The sequence below is a fragment of the Cajanus cajan genome, chromosome 1 (assembly GCF_000230855.2).
Source record: "Cajanus cajan strain Asha chromosome 1, NIPB_CcT2T_4, whole genome shotgun sequence".
Classification (NCBI taxonomy): domain Eukaryota; kingdom Viridiplantae; phylum Streptophyta; class Magnoliopsida; order Fabales; family Fabaceae; genus Cajanus; species Cajanus cajan.
The window spans coordinates 14638050-14663336 of record NC_138517.1 but is presented as its reverse complement, the minus strand read 5'-3'; the positions used below and the strand labels follow the sequence as shown (position 1 = coordinate 14663336).

The following is a 25287-nucleotide window of genomic DNA, read 5'->3' as shown; positions in this document are numbered from 1 at the left end:
CCTTTTATACACTAATAAACTTACAATTTTCCAATACGTAATTTATAACTTATAAACATTAGTCTAATTTATAAATTAATTTTACATAAAACACTATCAAATAACACTTTTTTTTTTTTTTCAATACACTGTATAATTATATTACCATAAAGGTGAAGTATTCAGAAGAGACTGTTACAAACTCTTAGTACTGCTATTATCACACATGTCATAAAACCAGCACAGCATCCGTGCACGGTGCACCCGCAGCCAAGCACCACCGCCACGTCATCTCCCCTCATAAAATGACCAAAACACCCACTCTTCACTCCCCCCGTATACACATCCCAAACCCGATACGCACCAACACTCACGTTCCCCTCATAATCATAATCATCATTCCCAAGGGTCTCGCACACAACACGAAGAGCTTCCACCTTCGAGCACATCGACGAAACGGCACCGTATCGCTCACAGGCCAATGCCTTGCTCTTCCCTCACTTCCACCGCCGGCGATAACAGCAACAGCAACAGCAGCAACAACAACAAGAAAGATGGTTCTTCTCTCCGCGACTTCAAGCTGAACGAATCAACCTTCTTAGCCTCGCTCATGCCTAAGCAAGAGATTGGCGTCGATCGCTTCCTCGACGCGCATCCTGAGTACGACGGTCGCGGCGCTCTCATCGCTATCTTCGGTACTCTTCGCCGTTGACTCACTCACTCTCCTTCGCTATGCTTTTATTTTCTCTGTTATTTCTTTCTTTATTTTTTTTTTCGGTTGTAGAAATGTTCGGAAGTGAAAAATTGGAAGTAATGTGTTTGAGTTGATTTGTTTTGTTGTTAAAATTTGTTATAGTCTAATCAGGTTTATTTTCTCTATTTTTTTTTAATTTTTATTTTTTCGGTTGTTGAAATGTTCAGAGGTGAAAATTTGGAGATAATCTCGAGTTAAGAACTGTGTTTGAGTTGATTTTTTGTGTGGTTAAAATGTATTATACTGTAATCAGGTTTGTTGATCTATTATTTATTTATTTCTTCGGTCATTGAAATGTTCAGAAGTGATAAATTGGAGGTAATCTCGAGTTGAGGACTGTGTTTGAGTTGATTTGTTGTGTGGTTAAAATTTATTATGCTATAATCAGGTTTATTTTCTCTATTATTTATTTCTTTTTAGTGCTTTTTGAAAGTTTTGTTTGTGAGGAGTTTTGGTAATTATGATTTTGAGTTGTGTTCTTTATTCACATATCAGGGATTTGTTGTCTTTGAATCTTTGATTTATTTTATTTTATTTTAGATTTAGTGATGAAAGTACGTGCGTGAGGGGTTTGGCACGTGCTATGTTTGCATTTTCTTGTGGTTTTATTCTGGATCCATTTTTTCTTGATTTTTTTTTGTGGGAAGTGTGTTTTTCATTGTTATTTGTTCTCACTAGACCGTGGAGTAATGATTGTAACCTTCACTGTGTTCTTTCATTGGTTTTGTGCCAATCTAATTTTCTGCTACTAAAATGGCTATTAAAATTTAAAGTAATAATTATGCTGCTTGTATTCATATGTATGTTTTTGTTATATTGTGATTGCATTTGTTAATGGTTCATATTTGTTATATCATTTGATCTGCATGTTTACAGATTCTGGTATAGACCCGGCTGCTGATGGATTACAGGTTACCTCAGATGGGAAACCAAAAGTTCTCGATGTCATTGATTGGTAAATAGAAAGTACTTCATGTTGGAGTTTTAGCTTATAATTCTTTTGAGTGTGTACTGGTTTCCCAATAATTATATGGTACCTTTTCTTTCTTTAGCACTGGGAGTGGTGATATTGATACCTCAAAGGTGGTGAAGGCTGATGCTGATGGTCATATTTTTGGGGCATCAGGTTTGTGCTAGGAATAATATAGCCGGCAAATATAAATAATCATGGTCAGACATTTTTCAGTATATTGAAGTAATTGCTTGTAACTGGGGGAGGTATTTGTAAAAGAAAACTACGTGCACAGCTTATGGTGACCTTGTTTAGGGATCAAACAAGACAATATTACAATGAATAGGGCTGTATGAAAACAAATTGATACTCCTGATCACTTGTGCATTAAAGAAGTGATTTCTAGTATACCCTAATTGAGTGACAAATTATGTATGAGGGCCTGATTGGTTTTGATTTCTGTTGATGAGGCAGTGTTCCAATTTTAATCATTTACAGAATAATAAATTTAAAAATATATTTGATTTGTTTTCTGTTTTCTTGGTTTTAAAATGCGTACCCTGTTATATTGTTTTGAAAAATTAAGATAAGAAAACACTCTTCGACAAGGTTTCATTAATTGTTATTATTAATTACAAAAAATCTTATTAAAAACAGAATCCAAACAGGTCCTTAAAGTTTTCCTCGTGATGAAGTATTTTGTTTTTCTTGTTTTCTGTGTTGTTTTTGTGTGCATGCATGTATCTCTCAACTCTGGTGCCTGTTTTGTCCCTTTTTATTTATTTATTCAATTGTTAGTTAAGGAAAATGAACCATTTAATTATTGAGCTCTTGTCTATGCATCGATCTTCCTGAAAATATTGTACAGGGGCATCATTGGTTATCAATACTTCATGGAAAAATCCTTCTGGTGAATGGCATGTGGGTTATAAATTGGTTTATGAGCTATTCACAGAAGATTTGATTTCTCGTTTGAAGGTAGCACTACAGTTTTATGAAATATTTTAGTTTCTTTTTTAGCTTCATACATTTGGCTAATAGATCTAATTTCTGTTTTCTCCTTTTGAAATGTTCATTGACAGAAAGAAAGAAAGAAAAAGTGGGATGAGAAAAACCAAGAGGAAATTGCTAGGGCTGTAAAACAACTTGCTGACTTTGATCAGGTTCATTGGAAAATTTTATTGATTTTTACATATGCTAAAATTGTATAACTTTAAATTATATATGATATACTCATACTACTTCCAAATTTTGTTTAGTCAGCATGGCATATTGCAGGGGCAAGCTGTTACTTGTTCTCTTTTTGTTATTGCATTTTCCTATCCCGTTGATACATTAATTAGTACTGTATTTGAGACAATAAAGAAACTTATCCTTTAATATTCCAGCCTGCTTTCTTTTATTCTTTGTCATATTCTTAACATTCTGTCTGGAAGTACTCATCAGTAGTGCATCTTTAATCTTTATGCTATTATGAATGGATGAGTTGTTTTTTTTAAAGATTAAACAGTGCCCATGAATATGGATATAACTTAGCACTGTGGGATGCACTATTTTTTCTCCCTTCTAAATGCTCATTTACTTTTAAGATATCTGTATCTGATTGCCTGTTGATTTTTTTAATCTAAATGCCAGATCAAATCGCATATGAATAGCTATCATGCTTATCTAGATATGATGTGGTTGTTTTTTTATTTTATTATATCATTCTTGTTCCATATAACTCAAACCATGATACATTTTCTAGCAACACATCAAGGTAGAGGATGTAAAACTTAAAAGGACCCGTGAAGATCTCCAGAATAGACTTGATATTCTGAGAAAGCAATCTGAGGTGAGTGCTGAGCATGTCATCATGTGTTGTTGCTCTTTGGGCATTTGTGCCTCTTCTTGTCCTTGAAATAAGAAATGAACAATTGAACTGAATTTAAATTGTTATGGGACGCTCATAAGTCATGGAATGAGGATATTGATAGAATGATTGTGACCATGAAATAATGTTGGAAAAATCTTTTCCACCCGCCAGAGAAAAAAAGATGAAATTATTGTTTTTTCTCCCTTTCACTCATCTCAAAGACTCAAATCAAAAGAGACATTCGTATTTGTGTTTGTGCTCTTACTGAGAATTTTTTCAATTAAAGTTCTTTATTTTGAAAAGGGAATGATTTATGTTTTAGAGCTATGATGATAAAGGGCCTGTCATAGATGCTGTTGTCTGGCATGATGGAGAGGTTTGGAGGGTTGCCCTTGACACACAGAGTCTGGAGGATGATCCAAATTGTGGGAAGCTTGCTAATTTTATACCTTTAACTAACTATAGGTATATTTACGGCGATAATATTTTAATATAAATGTTAATCTTAGTTGATAGCTTTTGTTCTGGATGTCTCATGAAATTGGCAGATACTTCTGTTTTGGCAAAACATTTCCTACTCTAGAGAACCTTTTCTTGATTGTCACTGCATACAGCCCTTGTTTGAAAACCTTGTTCTATTGATTCTCCCCTTGTTTTCCTGAGCTATTTCTACTACAACAAAATGCTACTGTGATGTTGCATATTAGAAAATATATTATATTTTTAAATGTAAATGTGAAATTAGTTGAATGGGATTGAAGCTTCAGTGTGTTGTTCTTAGTGCTTTTTCAATTTTTCTTTTGAAAGAATTTGAACACTTGATTTTTATGTCATCATATTGAACCATTTTATTTGTACAACAAAACAGTTTAGACGACTTTCTGCAAAAAAAACACTTCTCAATGTATTTGGTTTCTCCACTCAGGGTTTTTAGATTTCTTACTGGTTTAAGCATTACAGAAAAAAAATCAAATAGACAACATATTTTTCCTAGAAAAGGAGAAACTAAACAATTGAGTTGGAAGAGTTTGTTTCCCACCTTTATTATAGTTAAGATGTTTTAGATTTAACTTTGCTATCGAAGAAAATATATTTGTGGTTTAGCTATTGAAGCCATTATCATTTGTTTTTGTTTCTATCAAGTGTAGTATGTAATAATGTATTAAAATTATAAATGGTTTTATGTAAAAACAAAATCATATATGGTTTCAATGCTAACTGTGACTGCCTATTCTTTCAGGATTGAGAGGAAGTACGGTGTCTTCAGCAAATTAGATGCTTGTACATTTGTTGTTAATGTCTACAGTGACGGAAATGTTTTAAGTCTTGTAACAGACTGTTCTCCACATGCCACCCATGTTGCTGGTATAGCTACTGCTTTCCACCCAAAGGTACTGATGTATAATTTTATCCATATAGTGCAACATATTCTTATGAGGAGTGCTATACCTTTTGACATACAATATTGTTGTTAGGAGCCCCTGTTGAATGGAGTTGCACCTGGCGCACAAATAATATCTTGTAAAATTGGGGATTCTCGCTTAGGTTCAATGGAAACAGGAACTGGTTTGATTCGGGCGTTGATTGAAGCTGTGGAGGTGCTTCAAAATTTTCTTCTTTCTCCTCCTCTTTATCTGATTATCCTGGATTTTCTGACAAGTGAAAGATGATGTGTTTGATTTTTTGTGTTTGCTGAGCTGAGTTTGTTTTAAGATTTTATAACATCCTGTATAAGTAAGACATCTAGTGATGGGCATTCAACATTCCTTTTTCAGCATAAGTGTGACCTTATCAACATGAGTTATGGTGAAGCAACATTATTGCCAGACTATGGACGCTTTGTTGACCTTGTGAATGAAGTATTTTCTTAGACTTTCATTTTAGCTGGGCACTTGTATCATTTATTTATCATTTTCTATTCTCTAAGTTGTTGATGCACCTGGTGGATTTACTTCTAGGTGGTGAACAAGCATCGTCTGATATTTGTGAGCAGTGCTGGTAATAGTGGGCCAGGATTGAGCACTGTTGGTGCACCTGGTGGTACATCTTCAAGCATCATAGGTGTGGGTGCATATGTGTCTCCTGCTATGGCTGCCGGTGCTCATTGTGTTGTTGAACCTCCACCTGAGGGGCTTGAATACACTTGGTATATTTGCTTCTCTGAACTTCTTAATTGGATGACTTTTTATATCCTTTTGTCTTTAGCTTTGTTACTTTTTTTTTTTTTTTTTTTTGCATCATTATCATTTCATGATTGATGGAAATAATTTTGCAGGTCTAGCCGAGGACCAACAGCAGATGGAGACCTTGGTGTTTGTGTGAGTGCTCCTGGTGGTGCTGTAGCTCCTGTTCCCACGTGGACTCTTCAACGGCGTATGCTCATGAATGGGACATCAATGGCATCACCATCAGCCTGTGGAGGAACTGCATTGCTCATAAGTGCAATGAAGGTTCTTGCATGCAGTTCTTTTAAAGCTTATCTTTTTTAGTTGTCTCTACTTGCGCACATATCTCTAGTTTTTGGATGTGTTTGATCTGCATGCAGGCCGAGGGAATCCCTGTGAGTCCATACAGTGTGAGGAAGGCTCTTGAAAATACTGCAGTTCCCATAGGGGATTTACCTGAGGATAAATTATCCACTGGACAAGGGCTTATGCAAGTTGACAAGTTAGTAATTTGCCCAGTTTTTACTTCCATGGAAATTTTAGTAAATGGTAGTTTTGTGACATTTATTGACTTAAATCATATACTCCTTGACAGGGCTTTTGAATATATACAGAAGTGTCAAAATGTTCCATGTGTTTGCTATCAAATAAAAATTCAGCAATCTGGAAAAACAAGTGAGTTTACATTCTACCATGTACATTACCTTACCCTTATGTGACCAAAGATAGTAACAGTATTATCTTTTGGCTTTCCCCTATATTTGTAACTGTAGAAAGTGTAGTATGTTATTATTATTGTCATGCAAGACATGACAACCTATCTGCCAGGATTAAGAAAGAAAATTCTAATGGTGGTGAAAAGAATTATAGTTAGAGATTGAGATTCTGGTAAATTGCTTGAGTGGAAAAGCACTCATCAGCATTTATATTTATACCCATTTCAGAATAAATTACATTTAAGAATAATAAATAAAAATGCAACTCCCTAAGAATAATGATAAATACTACATAAATTTGACTATTCATCTATGGTAGACAGCAATTCCTTTTACATAGAAACCGTTTCCTAAACTCCTCTTCAAGTTGGAGCATATAAGTTGAATGCACCAAGCTTGGAACAGATACATTGAATTTATGGTTCCTTTAAATATTTTGTCAAGACGTTTGTTAGTTGGTCATTTGAGCTGGCAGACTCAGTAATGATTTCCCTTGACAGAACCTTTTCATGAACAAGGTGACAGTTAATTTCTCTATGTATGGTCCTCTTGTGAAACAATAAAATTGAAATTAATTTGTCTAGGAGGAAAAGCTAGATTGTGGAGTAATAGCTAATACTGTTGTATGATTGCTAATGGCAGATCCTTCATCAAGGGGCATCTACCTTAGGGAGGCTAGTGCTTGCCGACAATCTACTGAGGTGAGATCATTGATAAATTTGTCGTGCTTCACTGCATTGTTGATCACAATGATTGAGTCAGGTGTCTTGAAACTTGTAGAATGAATTAAAGATGGGAAAACCAATTACATATTTGTACTTGTATCCAATCTTGGTTAACTCATACTGTAATTTTATAAATGATGAGAAATTAAAGAGTTCACAATGCTACCCTAGTTTATAGTCCTTTACAAGATAACAATGAAAGAACAAGATTAGAGTCATCGCCATTCTGTTGGTAAAAAAATGGAGAGGGATTGTGTCGGTTTGATTCTCTTCTCAATTTTTTTTGTTTTAAAAACTGTTTTCTAAAACAATTCTACATATGTTGCAATCAATTTCTTATTCAAAATCTACTGTTTTGAAAGTTGTTTCCAAAGCAAGTGTTTTGAAAATAAAAAGCTAAACAGAAACAACTGGGAGATGTTTTCTCATTCTCCTTTTCTGTTTTCTTCAAATGCTCTGTTCAAGTGCTCAGGGTACAATGTTTTAGAAAAGAAATGATTTCAATCATGTATCCAATCTCATCAAGTAGAATCAATTGGGATAGTGGCGCCCAGTGATTGAGCCCAATAACGTTGTAGTGGTATGCTACATGCTACATAGCTAGTCGGAAGATTATACAATAGCGAATTGTTTTATTGAATATCAAATTAACAGTCATATGTCAATTATTATCAATCACCCATTTAATTTGGTTGACTTACCCTGCCACCCTGGAATAAGTTTTGACCCATATATTATATCCTCCAATCTTTATAAGTGTCTTTGGTTGCTTCAACTTTTCAAAATTTTAATCTTTTTATCAGTCACTTCTGCATTTTGTTGCAAGTCCTTTGTGATTTCTATAAGTAATATTTTTTCTAACTTTTGGTTGCACATATTCACAGTGGACAGTGCAAGTTAATCCAAAATTTCATGAAGATGCTGGAAACTTAGAGGATTTGGTTCCATTTGAGGAGTGCATTGAATTACATTCTACAGAAGAGACAGTTGTGAAGGCCCCTGATTATCTATTGCTCACTCATAATGGTCGCACCTTCAAGTTAGTGTGCTTTAATTATTTTCATTGTTTGTTTACGTTGGTTGTGTTGCTAAAAGAGTCTTTACCCTTGTCTATTTTATTTATTTATTTTTGTTATAAACTGAAATTACTCTGCACCTGAGTCTTTACCCTTATCTAGTCTGTTAAATAATCTTAATTTGTAGTTTGGTTTTCTTAATGACACATGTTTTCTTCCATTTTCAGTGTAGTGGTAGATCCTTCCAATCTTTGCGATGGTCTTCATTATTTTGAGGTCTATGGTATTGACTGCAAAGCTCCATGGCGTGGTCCTCTTTTCAGAATTCCGATCAGCATAACAAAGCCCAAGGCCATAATTAACCAGCCACCACAAATTTCATTTTCAAAGATGTTATTCCAGCCAGGTGTGCATTAGTTGATTTTCTTTATCTTCATGCTTCTTTTTGCTGGTGTCCTACTAAGGTTTTAAATCTGGGATTCACATATAATGCATATGAACCGAAACATTGCTATTGCCCAGTAGCCTTATTTTTTTTGCCTATTACATCTAATATTGGCATTTGGCATTGACTTAAATTATTTATATCTCATATTTGCATTGCATTCACATTTCTTCTGTATTTTCTAGTATGTTGCCCTAATATCAATGCATAGTGAGAGTGAAACATATGATGGGGATGCTCCTACTTATTTAGTTAGGCTATATCATTATACAGATCTTATTCATGTTTGGGCGAGTATTAGTATTAGTACAGCACAAGTATCATTGACATTGGTCTTTAACACTTTCAGTTATTTGCTTTTATTTGTTACTTCATTAGGCCATATAGAAAGGAGATATATAGAAGTGCCACATGGTGCATCTTGGGCCGAAGCAACAATGAAAACATCAGGTTTTGACACAGCACGAAGATTTTATGTGGATGCTATTCAGGTATGGCTTGTGGCTTGAAACTTAGTGAGATTATGGCAGTCTTGTTAACATGTTTTCTATGCCCAGATGTGCCCATTACGAAGGCCTTTGAAATGGGAGAGTGCAGTAACTTTTCCTTCTCCTGCTGCCAAAAGCTTTGCCTTTAGGGTAGTAAGTGGTCAGACATTGGAACTAGTCATTTCACAGTTTTGGTCAAGCGGCATAGGGAGTCATGAGACTGCGAGTGTGGATTTTGAGGTAACAGAATTCTTATTAAGATGAATGATTTTGTGGTAACAGAATTCTTATTAAGATGAATTTTTACCCGTCCTGGATACTTGGATATAGATTTTACCGTTTCTTTTTGACAAATTGAAAAATCTTCTAGGTATTGAATTGCATGGCACAGGATGATTATTCCCTTTACTGGTTGATGATTTTCCATTTTCCATCTATATAACAAATCAGGAACTTAAGTAACAAGTCTTAAAAGGTGAAGGCTGTAGAAACATCTCATGAGGAATTAACGTTATATTTTTTCCTTTCTCTTGATCCATTATTTTTGTAATTATCAGTTTCTATATTGTAGCCTGTGAACAAAGTATAATTGGATCTTTTTATGTGAATGATTTTTTCTTTTGGCTTCATGTATGATCTATTTTATAAAGTGGGATGTGATGTGTTGTTTTGTTCTACTTTGAAGATACAATCCTACTATCTACATAAAATTTCAGGTTGTGTTTCACGGGATAAAAGTCAATCAAGAAGAAGTTGTACTCGATGGTAGTGACGCACCAGTCAGGATTGATGCTGAAACACTACTGGTATCCGAGGAACTTTCACCTGTGGCAATTCTTAACAAGGTTATCTTTTTAAAGCCTTTATATATATATATATATATATATATATATATATATAATTGTGCTATTCTGTTATGCTGTTAATTTGGTCCATTTGGAATACCATTGAGGTTTACCCGTTCTCCTAATGTGTATTAAACTTGCAGATTAGGGTCCCATATCGACCAGTAGATTCTAAGATTAGTGCACTTTCAACAGATCGTGACAAACTTCCTTCTGGAAAGCAGATACTGGCACTGACTTTGACGTGAGTTATAAAATTTATTATGTTTCATTTATCTTTGGATCATTTGGATGGCCTTTTCTCAGTATTCTGAGTTTGCAGCTACAAGATCAAATTGGAAGATGGAGCTCAAGTAAAACCTCATATACCATTGCTAAATGACAGGATATATGACACTAAATTTGAGTCTCAATTTTATATGATTTCTGACTCAAATAAGGTATTAATATTTAATTTCCTTCTTCTAAAGATGAATGAAATAGTTTAACATTATTTCAGATTCTTTTGCTCAATCCTATGAATAATAAGTTGCATGTAAGTTAAGCTCTCATATATAGAAATGCTGATTTTTATATTTTTCTTATTTTGCAACTTTTCCTCTGACTAATTGTAATGCACTAGTAGTTAGGGTCTACATGTAGTGGGATTTATAACCTATTGGGTGAGAATGCATGTGTTAATTAACAATGGGCATTTTCCAAATGTGTGTGTGTGTATATATATATATGGATTTGATCCTCTGGAGTTTGAATGAAAACTTCAGGATGTGCAGTTATAAATCCAACCCTTAATAAATTTAATTTTAAAACATTAATTTATAATGTAATAAAATAAATTCAATGGATGAGATATGTGCAGTTTTACTAGTAAACTGCAGAGGATCATAATCCACACACACATATATATATATATATTCAATATGGCTCTGTTTCTTCCATTTTGGTAGCTCTTGTTCATGTTTGAAAATTCTTTTTTCTAAGGAAATAATTCCATATTTTTAAAGCTCTCATAAAAAGCAGGGAAAAAAAATAAAACAATTATTTCTCTAAAATAAACATGTACATCGTTTGCTTCATATATTTTATCTCTTTTTTTGCTTTTTCTGTTCTGATTATAGCGCATATATTCAAGTGGAGATGTCTATCCAAGCTCTTCTAATCTTCCCAAGGGAGAATATACTTTACAGTTATATTTGAGGTACACATCTCTTTCTGAGCATAAAATCTGGATGAGTGAACATATTTGTTTGTACCCCCATTGGAGCTTTGCATAGACCTGATGAAATGTGACTGTAAAATTTGAATTGTATTTTACAATTCATGGGTAGTTGTTGAATGCTAGTATTGAATTAACATTGTTGAGAGGACTTGGAAGCTCTTTTTAGTTACGTTTAAATGTGTTTTTGATTCCTATAATTTATCGTGTTTTTGATTTTGGTTATTGTAATTTTTTTAAGTTGGTCCTTGTATTTTTTTTTTCCCCTTGTTATTTTGTTTTAGTCATTATAATATATTTATTTTATTTTTTTAGTTCCTAGAATATTTTTTTCATTTTGGGTTATTGGTAGGATTAAAAGAAAACTTTTCGCATATTACAAGGACAAGGATGAAAAAATGTTTATATTAAAGGACTAAATTAAAATAACAAGGACCAAAACCAAAAAAGTAGTATATTATGGACACCAAAAATATATTTAAGTCGTGTAGTTATTAATACTTGTAAAGTTGTAATAGGGAAGCTAGCATATTACTAGTGGAATATTTCTAGGTTCATGAAAGATTTATACATAAAAGTGCATACAAATTAGCCCCTTACTGATAGAACACCAATTGAACAGTATTATTGAATCACACAAAATACATTGAATGCAGCAGTATTTGCTGTTCCAGAGTCATGGACTCCTTCAGAGATTAGTTCTCTGTCCAAAGTACAAGGAAATAAGACTGTCACATTTATATTCCCTCTTCTAAAAACATTTAATATAACTTCTCCCAACTCTGCTCAAAATTTTCAACATGACAGTTATTATTGAACATATTCTAATACATAACTGCTAATGACTTTTGTTATTCAACATTTTCTGATAATGAATTAGCTCCTATTTTTCTGCCTATAACTGCCAACATTAGAGTTATTATTACACTTATATCTAATGATACATGACTGCTCATGACAGTTCTTGGTTACCATCCCTTGCATTCCGAATAGTTTTTAATTTATTTGTTTCAGGCATGACAATGTGCAGATTTTGGAGAAGATGAGGCATCTGGTGTTATTCATTGAGCGAAATTTGGAAGAAAAGGTAGTTTATCATATAAATTTTTGTATTTCACAAACTGTGAATTGCTGCAAAGTCTAGAAGAGGCTTTCCACTATGATTGATGGTTTTTAAATAAGCATCGAGTATGTGACTCATGATAAAGATAGGGTCATGAGTCACCATAAATCTTATAAAAAGGGAGGGTTTTGAAAATATGATTGAATGATATTCTTACTAGACTACTAGTATATTCCAATCACATGGCAGCTACAAAGTTCAGATAATGCTGTTACATGCCCAAATTCAAAATCCTTTTATCTGGAATTCTCAAAAGTATTTATAATTCCCTATAATTGATCCTTGTGTTTGAAATTTTTTATCGAGGTATACATGCCTCCATCCAATAGTGCTTATGTCTACCTATAAAAATTCTGTACGCCCTACTAAAATTTATATTATAAGTATTCTTTCTATCTATTTATTCATTTCCTTATTTATGTCTCTTTTGTTTGTTTCCAGGATGTCATTCGGTTAAGTTTTTTCTCTCAACCTGATGGCCCACTGATGGGAAATGGTTCCTTTAAGTCCTCATCATTAGTTCCAGGGTATGTGAATAGATTTGTAGTCCTAACGTAATGTCTTCTTGTGTTGTTGTGCTGACTTTTGCTTATTGGTAGTATAAAAGAAGGATTATATATTGGTCCACCACCAAAAGAAAAGCTTCCCAAGGTATATTTCTATCCATTGTCAACCTTTCAAATGTTGTCACTGGCTGTGCGTTATGGTATTTGTAAAATTTCTGCAGAATTCTCCACAAGGATCTGTATTGCTAGGGGCAATTTCATATGGGAAACTATCATTTGCTGATCAGGGAGAGAACAAAAATCCTGAAAAGAACCCTGCATCATATCGGATATTTTATGTAGTTCCCCCAAATAAGGTCATCCTCTGTCTCATAAAGTTGCCTTCCTTGAGGTCTTGTTATATGCATTTAAAATTAATTGCACATCCCTTGCTCATAAGTGGATGCTTTGTGCAAGCACTGGGATGGGCTGTAGTTGAAAACTATCTTATAATATATGACTAAAGTTAATGTCTAATTACGTGTCTTCTTTCGAAAGATTGATGAGGACAAGGGAAAAGGTTCTTCTATATCTTCCAAGAAGAATGTTTCAGAACGTTTAAAAGAAGAGGTATGCAAGTCATACATCAGTAAAAGAGCTTCCTTTTTGTTTTTTTATCCAGTTTCCTTTTTTTAATTATGATTCAATATATACTCTTTTTGCATCTTTTTTCTTTTCAAGTCAATTTCATTGTTATCCATGCTTGCATTGTTATACTTCAAAACTTTCATTATTTGAAATATTGGTAAATGGCTGTGAATGAGGATGTCTAAAGAGAAGTTTGTTAGCACACCTTAGACTGAATTTATTTAATCCTTGAAGTTAATTACCATTCTTGATTCAATTCAATGGCATTTTATGGAACATTTTCTATTTGTTGATTCTGTATTTGGAAACATATCTTCGAGAATCTTCCATTGTCTTGAATATTAAATTATAAATTGGTTATTCACTTTTTTAAAATAAAAATAAATAGGATGAGTCATGGCTAAAATGAGTAAATGATCTATGCATTGTTTTTCTTCTATTTTGGTAAAGTAATGCATGTGTGTTTTAATTAACATTTAAGCGGAGCATGCATGTATATTGTATAGTATATAAGTTGTGAAACAAATCAGTGTAAGTATCTTATTTACTTTAATTATGCGTAGACTTTTTTTCATGATGTAGATTTTATTCTATGGATTTTAGAATGTTTATCTTATCTCTTGGTGGTTCTTTAATTTTACTTGTCCATCAGGTAAGAGATGCAAAAATAAAAGTTCTAGCAAGCCTAAAACAAGAAACTGATGAAGAGCGCTTGGAATGGAAAGAGCTATCCGCCTTGCTTAAAGTCAGTACAGAAAATTTAGTCTGAATTTATCTTTTGCTTTCATTTTATTTTTTCAGTTCCATAATGATCGACATATATTAATTTGCAAGATAATTTTTTTTTCTTGTTTTTATGTTTTTCAAAATTGTAATTGGCTGTATTTTCTGATAAATCATAAATATATTCAGTTGTTTATTCTCTGTATTATAGATTAAATAATACATGAATATGTTATGCTTCCTTGCAGTCAGAATATCCAAAGTACACTCCATTACTTGCCACGATTTTGGAAGGTTTAGTTTCTAGCAGTAATGTCAAAGACAAAATCCATCGTGATGAAGAGGTACATTTTTCTGGTGGAAGCAAATGTTTTTGATTCTTATATTTTTTTTTCACATCATTTCTCCGATTTTCTCTCATTTCATCATATATATATATATATATATATATATTTTAAACTTGTTCGAAAACTTGAATGTGGTTCAGGTTGACCTTTGAGGTTTTGGGGTTTCATTATTCTATTGGATTCTCAATTTTTTTTTTTTTTTACCAATAAGTTGACAATTTGAGTTTGGAACTTAATTCAAATCTACAAATCTGACTTATAAAGTGAAGACTGTCCAAGTCATATTTGGATCATATTAGTTGTATCTTTAATCGATGTGTGATTTCAATTCACTAAGAGCCGAAGACTTGGTCATATTTGGATCATATTGGCTGTTATCAATAAGTTGACAATTTGAGTTTAGGGCCTAGGGCCTAATTCAAGTCTACAAAATTGACTTGGAAAGTGCAGACCATCTAAGCCATATTTGGATCATATTGGCTATATCTCTAATCAATGTAGGATTTCAACTCCAAGCCATATTTGGATCATATTGGTTGTATCTCTAATCAATGTGGGATTTCAACTCACTAAGAGCCGAAATAGGTCATAATCAAAAGGCTAGGCTTAGACTGTTTAAAAAGCCTTTTAAACTAAAAAGATCATACTTTAGACTTTTAAAAAAACTTATCAGGCATAATAAGCTGGCCTATTTTGTTGTGATTCAGGAATTGTGTGTATTGTTGTACACATACCAATCTTATTTATAGAGTGAATACAATAAATGATAGAGATACTAATCTCTAATATTATGGAAACTAATCTAATCATATCCCTAATTGATAGTGAGGATAATAGCCCATAATATATGTATCCACAATATCTGTAATATATTCACAATATCTGTAACACTCCCCCTCAAGCTGGAGCATATATATCATATGCACCAAGCTTGTTACAAATGTGATCAATCCGAGGTCCTTTAAGCGATTTTTGTGAACATATCTGCTAACTGGTCACCGGAGGCAGCAGTCAGAGGCGGCGATCGGAGGCAGCGACCGAAAGCGGCGATCGAAGGCGACGGCCGCCTGAAGCGACGGTCGGAGTCAGCGACTGGAAGCGGTTGTAGGTGGCGATCGGAAGCGGCGATCGGAGTTGGCGACCAGAAGCGGCGACCGGAAGTGGCGGTCGGAGTCGGCGATCGGAAGCGGCAGTCGGAGTCGGCGACCAGAGGCGATGACTGGAGGCGGTGACAAGAAGCGACCAGTGACGACGGTGTGACGACCCGAGGTGGCGGTCGGAGGCGACAACTGAAGGTAGCGACCAGAGGCGAAGGTTGGCGGAGCGGCAACTGGCGGCACGACAACCGGAGGCTGCAGTCGGAGGTAGCAACCAGAGGCGGCGGTCGGCGGTGCGACGACCGGAGGTGGTAGCCGCCGGCGCAGCAGCCGATGGCGGTTAGAGTGGGCACCGGAAGCGGTGGTCGGCGGCACAGCGATCGGAGGCGGTAGCCGCCGGCGCGGCGGCCGGCGGCAGCCGGAGGTGGCAGCAAGGGCCTTTGCAAGAAGAGAGAAAAATATATTCTAAAAGAAAAACCTAAGCTCTAGATACCATGTTGTGATTCAGGAATTGTGTGTATTGTTGTACACATACTAATCTTATTTAGAGTGAATACAATAAATGATAGAGATACTAATCTCTAATATTATGGAAACTAATCTAATCATATCCCTAATTGATAGTGAGGATAATAGCCATAATATATGTATCCACAATATCTGTAATATATTCACAATATCTGTAACATATTTAAAATATAAAATAATATTTTATACTATATATTAATTTATGTTTAATATTTAATTACTAATAATATATTTAATACTTATGCTCACTGGCTTAATTAGGCCTATTAAAGCCACATAATCAGGCTTTCATGCCAAACCTTAGGAGAATGCTCGTAACAGATAAATAGGCTAGACTCAGGTTTGGTAATTTTGTTATAGGTCAGGCTCAGGCCTGCCAGAGCCTGGCTTGTTTCCACCCCCTATACTACACTACGACTTTGTTTCCACCCCAACTCTACACTACGATGCTTCAATCAACTTTTCTGGTCAGTCCCTTTGTAGGCAGTCCTTTCCAAGACACTTGCAGCCTTGGTTGGGATAACTGCAGTAAGATGGCTTTCGAAAACAAAAATATCATGTAGTCAACAGTTTCTATTAAGATGTCCTTCATTGACTAAGAATATGGTCAAAATACTCCTTATAAGATCTAATCTAAGCAAGCCTCTTTTACCGAGTTAGTTGTTGGGATTGTGTTAGGCCAAATCTATTTCTAGCAGTTTCCAATATTTTAGATATAATAAAATGGAATATTAAATGAGTACAAACTAATTTATAATTAATTTGGGTGCATAATCTACTTGATGTGAAGTTATGAACTTTTCGTCCAACTATGGTTTTGATAGGAGCTGGTTATTTTATTATAGAAAAACTAATATTTCATCCCGGCACAGGATATCTTTTTTTATTTTTGGTAACTAAAATTTATAATTAATAAATATTTCTGAATATATTAATTATATTATAATAAAAATTTGTAATAAATTTTTATATAAAAACTATATGTAAGATTTATGATAAATAACATGTTGTGATACAAAATAATTTTTAGTTATGAATAATTTTGTTAAAATATAATGAAATTTAACTTTAAAATAACAAAATGATAGATTAAAAGAGATAATAGGTTGAGAAAAATCTCCAAAAATGTTCTTGTTAAAGAAAAATAGCTTATTGAAAAGTACAGATTGCTTTTAATAATATAAAATTTTAATTTAAAAATAAGTATAACCATACAAATTCAAATAAATAAGAGGTTAAGTAAATCTCTAAAATCAGTATCATTGAAAAAGAAAAGACGCTTAATAAACCCCTAACATTGCTTTTGTGAAAAATAACTATTCTCATTTATATATAAAGTGATTAGGGATAAACTCCAAAAGAGTGATCAGAATCACGGGTTCCTCACGCTCACTACAAAAGAAGAAAACAGAAAGATAAAAATATTGCTGATCTTCCAGGGTCTAATTCCTCCCTGTCCTGATACCCTAATTTGTTATTGAATAAGTGGCTAAACTTTTCCTCTCACCCCACCTTTTCATCATTTACCCTAGCAGATTGCACACCTCGGTTCCAACCTTACCTCCTACCTTCCACATGTGCAGATTGGTTATACTATAAATTTCAATCTTGACTCTTGGTTGCCTTATAATCCCATCCTAGCTACCATAGTTATCTTTGTAATTGTTTGAGTCATAACAGGTTTATATGAAAAATACATCCTATAGAAGTTTGTACTGGTGTTGATTAAACTATGAATATCATGATTGTAATTTGCAGGTGATTGATGCAGCCAATGAGGTGATTAACAGTATTGACAGAGAAGAGCTGGCAAAGTTTTTTGCACTAAAAAATGATCCAGAAGATGAGGAAGCAGAGGTGCTCAATCTTGTCTTTTATAGTTATTTTATCGCTCATTCTGAAATGGTTACTAAATGTAACATAAGATATGCATAAAGCCAGTATGGTATTGTAATTGTGTTTATATAATCTATTAAATATTAATACAGTAAGTACAGTAATATAGGGGAGCAGCTACAGGCCTCAATGAACTATATGTAGCCTACTAACTAATCACAGCTATCTGTTATGAGGACGTCCTACAGCTACTTATTTAGCATTTTCTGAAACAGTTTTTTTTTGGGTGTCGTAGCATTTTCTGAAACTAACAATTAACATGTAACATGTAACAGTTACACTCAGGTTGTTCTATTTGTGCAAAATGCAAAAATACTCGCGAGCATGAATACATCTATATAACTCGTACTGTCTGTTTATTTAAGTATGGAATATTAACTATAGGGATCTAATTACACTCTTGTGAAATATGTTGACATACTTGGAAGTTCTCAAATAGTAGAGACTTTGTTGAAAATTCTCAAATAGTTAGCGTTCTATAGAGAAATTTAACCTTATAATAGTTATTTAACTGTAAACATTGTAAACGTGATATATGGTACACATTTATTTATACTGTCGGTATCAAGTGTTAACATTGTTCTTTGCTTAGTTTATTATAGTAGTTAATTGTATCTATGTTGATAAATATATTCTGTACTACTTTCAAACTGCATTGTGGTACACGAGCAGAGCATAAATTTCAAGAGAGTTTTCTGTGAGTTGCTCGAGTACACTCAGCATGCTGTATTTGCATTGTGAAAAAATAATACAACTTATATTGATAAATGGTATCAGTGTTGATAAATAAATTTGGTACTACTTTCACACTGCATTGCGGAACTCAAGAATAAATTCAAGAGAATTTTCTTTGAATTGCTGGTGTACACTCAGCATGCTGATATTTGCGTTGTGTAAAAAAAAAATACTACAACTTGTACATTTACTAGAAGAAAAGGAATTGGACTATTTTCTAATAGCCTTGTGTTCCCAATCCTTTATAAATTCCTATTGTTTCCCAAGCTATATTTATTGTGGTCATGTTCATCAGTGGTTATGCATTTAATGATCTGTCATTCTCACTGTAGAACATCAAGAAAAAGATGGAGTTAACCCGAGACCAATTGGCAGAGGCCATGTACCAAAAGGGGCTTGCACTGGCAGAGATCGAGTCTATAAAGGTTTGAGCTTTTATTCTTTTTCTGATCAGGCTCTTTAAAGCAATTATTAAACATTTTGAATAACTTTAAATTCATGCTAAACAAAGTGAAGAACCATGCAGATGATATTACAAAAGTATGTTCCATTTGTCATGTTAGGTTAATAGAGAACTTGTTTTGTCCTAGTAGCTGTTTGAAGCAGTAGTGCCTGATCTTGTAAAATTATTAAAAATATATCCACGAATAGGAAATATCCCTGTAGAGGTTACAATTTAAGTATTTTCTTTTGTAAAATGATTAAAATCCCATTGAATGTCTAATTTTACACTAACAGTGTGTATAAATTAAATTCATAATCTTTTTGAAACTACAATTCTCATGACCATGATATTTATGGATTTTGTTACCCGCATGTACCATGTAGCTATAAAATTCAACATCTTTTCACTTACAGTATCCTTTGGTTAGTTTGAGTCGAGTCATTTGCATTATTCTTCTGAAGAAAGTGCGGAGACCCTCCTTATAAATGAGTCACATTTTCATTATGATAGTGGTAACATTTAATTATTTTTTACCAATAAAAGTTGGCAGACTTGACTTGGTGTATATTGTCAAAGGACGTAGATAAGTCCCCGGGTTTGGTTACCACAGAAGAGGCAAAAGACATGGACCAAAAACAATCTACGGATGATCGTGGTCATGAAGATTTGTTTGAAGAGAATTTTAAAGAACTGAAGAAATGGGTTGATGTGAAGTCAACTAAATATGGAATCCTCTTGGTAACACGTGAGAGGCGTGCTCAAAGGCTTGGGACAGCTTTGAAGGTATTTTTTTTTTTTTTCGTGAGTCTTCCATTGGTTGCTGCATGTAACTCATCAGTTTATAAGTACTAGTTTTCTAATAATATCATACTCGAGTATGTAGACTCCGGACTCGTTACTATTCTTTGATCCCCAGTAAGATTTATTTGTAAGTAATCATGAATTATCAGTGTTTCTAAAACTGGACTAATTGTTGAATTAGCAAAGGTATTTCAATGGTTTAACCTTAGTTAAACAGTGAAATTAAATATATTTTAATTTTGTTTATAATATATTACGCATTACACATATTAATATGCATTCATAATAATGCAATTTGATTCAAAGTTCAACAATGGACATAACATTCGTAAGTTCATAAAAAGTAATCATACCCAAAACTAAATTCAAACATGACAGTATTTAATAACGAATCAGCTAGTCCTATGAAAAAAACTCGAAAGGGTGTGATCTGGTTGTGTGGATTGCATGAATCTGACACAGTTTATTGGTTTTGGGTCAAATTGACCATTCTGGTCAGGTTTTTTCATCATTGCATATTGTAATGTGTGATTAATGGATAAAACTCGTCAGCGAGAGTATTATTATGATTTATAATTAGGCAATCTATAATCATGAAGTAACTCTTGCGTGTATTGATATTTTGATGATGATAGGTAATAGAGAAAGGGACTTTGGGTAGATAAATCACCAACTACATCTGAACTTCTTCTCTCTTGATTCAGGTACTGTGTGACATAATTCAAGATGATGCAGAGCCTGCCAAGAAGAAATTCTATGAGCTAAAGCTCTCTTTGCTTGATGAGATGGGATGGACACATTTAGCTGCATATGAGAGACAGTGGATGCATGTGCGTTTCCCGCCAAGCTTGCCTCTTTTCTAGGGCCTTCCCAACGGGATTATGCTGGATAGCAATGCTTGAAATTTGAAACCATATCCTTTTCCTCAATATTTTGCATCTGAGGATAATTTATGTAACATAAGACCTTTTTACGCTTGACCTATCCTTTTCCTTTTTAGGGTCATCATGGCCTGGGTATTTCAAACATTGCATGGGAACTTTGCCATTAAGGTGTATTGCCAAGCCTTCAGTGTGGCTGCCACATCAAAGGCATCGTCAATCCCATTTGCATTTATTTAATAATTAATAACACAATAAAGAGTGTTTTCACTTGTCTTCCCTTGATTTTTGTTTCCGGTACCTTTTTATTTTTTAATTAAAGTTCAGTGTCTCTGAAGTGATTCAGATAATTATTGAATAGTTTACATTGATCTTTCATTTGTTGGATTTAATGTTTTATGTCCGTAGGGTCAGTGAAGAAAAACGAATGGGGATGAACTCCATTCCCTATCCTCTACCCAAATTCCAGAAATGCCCTTTAGGCTTTCCCATCCCTTATTACTGGATCATGGTTGTTTTATCGCTTAGAATCCTATCCACTAACCAGTTGCAACCTGTCTAGTTTGTTACCGACTCTATTCTTTCTTTGCCTTCAACTAGCCATTGACATGATCCTCGTTCTTCTCCAAGTACACTCTCATATACCTACTATGTCCTCAACGTATGTTTGAATGTCCTCAAATGATTCTCATGATTCTATTGTTTCCCTACTGCACAAGTACTTTCCATGAAGCGTTAAGAGACCGGTGCCAGCTAGGATAGCTACTGTAGACTGTTGCTCTAAAGATCCAGTTAAAACTTGGGAGGTGGTTGTCAACTGTATGGCTTTATGCATCAGACATCTGGAAATGGTATATGAACCGGTTCCCAATGACCAAGCGAATTTGGAAAACATACAGCAACGGATACGCAATATCCCATCGGTGAGAATGCCACAGTGGCTGTATTGTAATCGAGCTTATATAGAATAATTTATTTCCTCTAAAACTATCTTCCAATAACTTCTTGACATATTTTTATATAAAAATATGTATAAATAATATTTGTAAGAAATAATTACTTTCCTCCAAAAATTTTCTCTAGTAACTTCCTTATACATATTTCTATATAAACTATTATTATAAAATAAAATTTTACAATAAATAATTAAAAACAAATATATCAAAATAATTATCTAATAAAGATGTTTTAGATTTTATAACGACTTGTCAAGTTCTTACATTTTACAATTTAGCAATTAGTTGTGAAAATAAACATCTAACTACCTATGATTAACATACAAACAGTATTTGAATACGCGTATAATAATATATACATGTATAAATTTGTTCTAACAATTGGAATAATATTATAACTATGCAAGTATATATATATATATATATATATATATATATATATAGTATAACCCTAGATTGTCGGTCAAACAACATTATAAAATTAAATGAGTTAATCACCTATACATTATCAGTGAAATTTTTTTACACCAGTAATTAATTATATCTTTTAATTGTGTCATGTCAGTATAAATACATTTATTTTTAACAGTGATATGACACAACTAAAAGATATAGGTGATTAACTCAAATTAAATTATCTACTTCAAGGTAGTTCAAAAGATCAACATAGTCATTTTTCAACATGACTTTCAACAACTCCACCTCCAACTTTTTCCTATCCTGCTTCCTTATAAATATTATCATCATTGTTTAATCACAAGGAAACTTGCAATGATAAGTTAGTGTTCAAAAGAAATCAACAAGTATAGAAGAATTATCTGGGTATACAACAACATAGCAACCCAACTAGCATCAACATTTAACCCTTACAACCCAACCACACAACACAACAAATTCTTGACTTACAACACTTCTTTACACCTTCAACATATCAACATGGCATATGAATAGCATCACATCATTCCACTTGAACAACATAACAATGCTGCACTTATCAACACAACAACATAACATATGTACAACATTCTTTATCTACTCAATAACATATACACAACATAACAACTAAATATGTAATTACGCATTTCAACCAAGAAATCTCTTACAACATAGGTAAGTTGTATAAGTAGATTGTCTCTATCAAAATAACTAAAAACGCGATCTTTTGGACTACCTAGATCAACAACTAATTTGGATAAAAACTCACAATACCATAGTTTCTTGAATTTTGTCACTTGAACTAAGAAATTCTAGTATTCTTGTTAGGATAGAACAACTTTATGAGTTTACTACGACCTTAGCATGCATAACTAAGTCTCTTATGAGATTAGTTTGTCGACTAGCTTCTAAATACTATGCCTCTTCCAATACATAGGGATTATGGCCTTTGACTTTGTACGTTACTTTATTCGGTTGCTTTGTACATGCTCAACTTGGCCTCTATACGTATCAACATTTAGTTGTTTTATAATTAGTATAGCTCAACCAATCCCTATACTGTGAAATATTTCTGATGAAATAAAATTCGTAGGAAAAGTTATATTACTGATGAAATATTTCCGACAAATTTATATTTGTCAAAAATGTAAGATTTTTAACAAAAATTGACAATCATTATTAAAAAGGATCAATAAAATTTTAAATATATATATACATATAAAGAGAGAGAGAGAGGAAGAGGAATCAAATGACTCACAAAGTAACTCTTGGTAAAGTTACTCCACTCAATAACTCATGGTGTATGTTGAATTTCATTGATCTAATTTTTAAATTAAAAGTTATTAAATTTTACTAATAATTAATATAAAAAAATTTGATTAGTTTTGGAATAAATTATTCGCTAACAATATAGTTGAAAAATTAATTATTTTAAATTATTTAAATAGAATCTTATTGACAATTTACTATATGATCTTGATATTTTTGTATAACTAATATCTGATTTTAAATTTGATATGAAAATATTATGATATAATTAGATAAGATTTTAAATTAATATTTTATTAATGGTTGATAATTAGAAAGTAAAAACAAGGATAAATACATTTTTTGAATTTTATATATTAGATTTAAGATAAATAAATAAATTAAGTTAATTAATAATTTATTTAAAATGTTAAAATTTAATTTATAAGTATGTAATAAATAAATATTTATAATTTTATAAATTATATTATCATTATAAATTATAAAAACAATATTTAAAATATATAAGTTATTATTTAAACTTTTAAATTTATAAAAAATAATTTAAATTGTATCATAATATTAATTTAAATAGAAATAAGTAGATTGTTAATTATAAAAGTAAGTATATATATAAATAAAGATTAATTAAATATAATATAATTATTATTGGTAATATAATTATTATATATATTTTTATATTTTTATAACAGTCCGAACACAACGGAATGAGAGAGATCTACAAATAGAAAAAGTATGAGATTGTAAAGTTGAGGATAACTTAAATGAATTAATTTGTACTACCTATACCAACAACGTGCATCTATTTTTCGGTAGCTTATCTCATCAGAAATCCATAGTTAAGCGTGCTTGACTTGGAACAATATAGGGACGAGTGACCTTTTAGAAAGTTTCTTAGAAATTGTGTAAGTAAGGACAAAGCATAAGAAGCCAAATATGAAGGGTATTACATTAATAAATTTATTAAAATTAAATAGAAATTTTTCGACGGATATATTCGTCGAAAATTTTTTATGGATTAAATTATTTTCGACGCCTCTATTTCCAACAAATTTGCATCCTATTTCCGACGGATATTCTTTTTTACCGACGAATTATGTTCGTAGGAAATTTGCCCTTTTTTTGTAGTGCTTTTCTCAACAAAATCCAACTGAACACATTAAAAACAACACATGTATTCCATAATTCTTCTTCTACACACCTCATACAACTTAAAACACACAAAAAAAAAATCAAATGCAACCACTAACAAACTCAAAATCATCAACCCATCTTCATCCTTTGAAAACCTAGAAGTCTCACAACACGAACTTCATACATTCTCAACATAAAGGCCACTAAAAGGCCAAACAACACAAAAATAAACACATGCAACACAGAGGAATCAATCTACAAGCTTCCATTATCTCAATTTGTAATATTCTAAATTTTTAATACAATATTATACTATTCTTAATTTTATTATTATTATTATTATTATTATTATTATTATTATTATTATCTTATTCTTAAAATAATAGTCTAAATTTCTAGTTGACATATTTTAAGATAAATATAGATTAAGTACAATGTTTTTATATAATACATTAAATTTTTATTACAATATTTTTAGTAAACTAAAATAGAATATATAATATTTAATTATTTATAATATTTTTTATAATAACATTTTAAGTATGTTAAATTTTAAATGTTTAATATAAGTAATAAAATTATCTCTTATAATATAGATAGATAGAAAAAAATATAAAAAAAACTACTA

At 32.6% G+C, this 25287-nt stretch overlaps 1 protein-coding gene across 2 annotated transcripts; it reads left to right on the top strand.

Moving 5' to 3' along the window:
- Positions 1 to 221: 221 nt before the first annotated feature.
- LOC109803113 (tripeptidyl-peptidase 2) lies at positions 222 to 21145 on the top strand. 2 transcript variants are annotated; one of them, XM_020364561.3, is made up of 34 exons: positions 222 to 674; positions 1610 to 1688; positions 1786 to 1859; positions 2554 to 2663; positions 2768 to 2848; positions 3433 to 3519; positions 3863 to 4005; positions 4781 to 4931; positions 5016 to 5138; positions 5316 to 5399; positions 5499 to 5686; positions 5816 to 5990; positions 6086 to 6207; positions 6301 to 6380; positions 7064 to 7122; positions 8031 to 8185; positions 8390 to 8568; positions 8986 to 9098; positions 9165 to 9335; positions 9812 to 9940; positions 10084 to 10184; positions 10263 to 10380; positions 11059 to 11138; positions 12171 to 12243; positions 12721 to 12806; positions 12879 to 12930; positions 13007 to 13141; positions 13323 to 13394; positions 14065 to 14157; positions 14384 to 14479; positions 17866 to 17964; positions 19071 to 19163; positions 19727 to 19966; positions 20689 to 21145. In XM_020364561.3, exons 1-34 carry the CDS (start codon positions 461 to 463, stop codon positions 20845 to 20847), a joined length of 4014 nt encoding a protein of 1337 aa, XP_020220150.1. In that variant the 5' UTR covers positions 222 to 460; the 3' UTR covers positions 20848 to 21145. The 2 variants fall into 2 exon arrangements, with proteins under 2 accessions (XP_020220150.1, XP_020220151.1); XM_020364562.3 differs by having other exon boundaries at positions 223 to 674; positions 19760 to 19966.
- The last annotated feature ends 4142 nt before the right edge of the window (positions 21146 to 25287 follow it).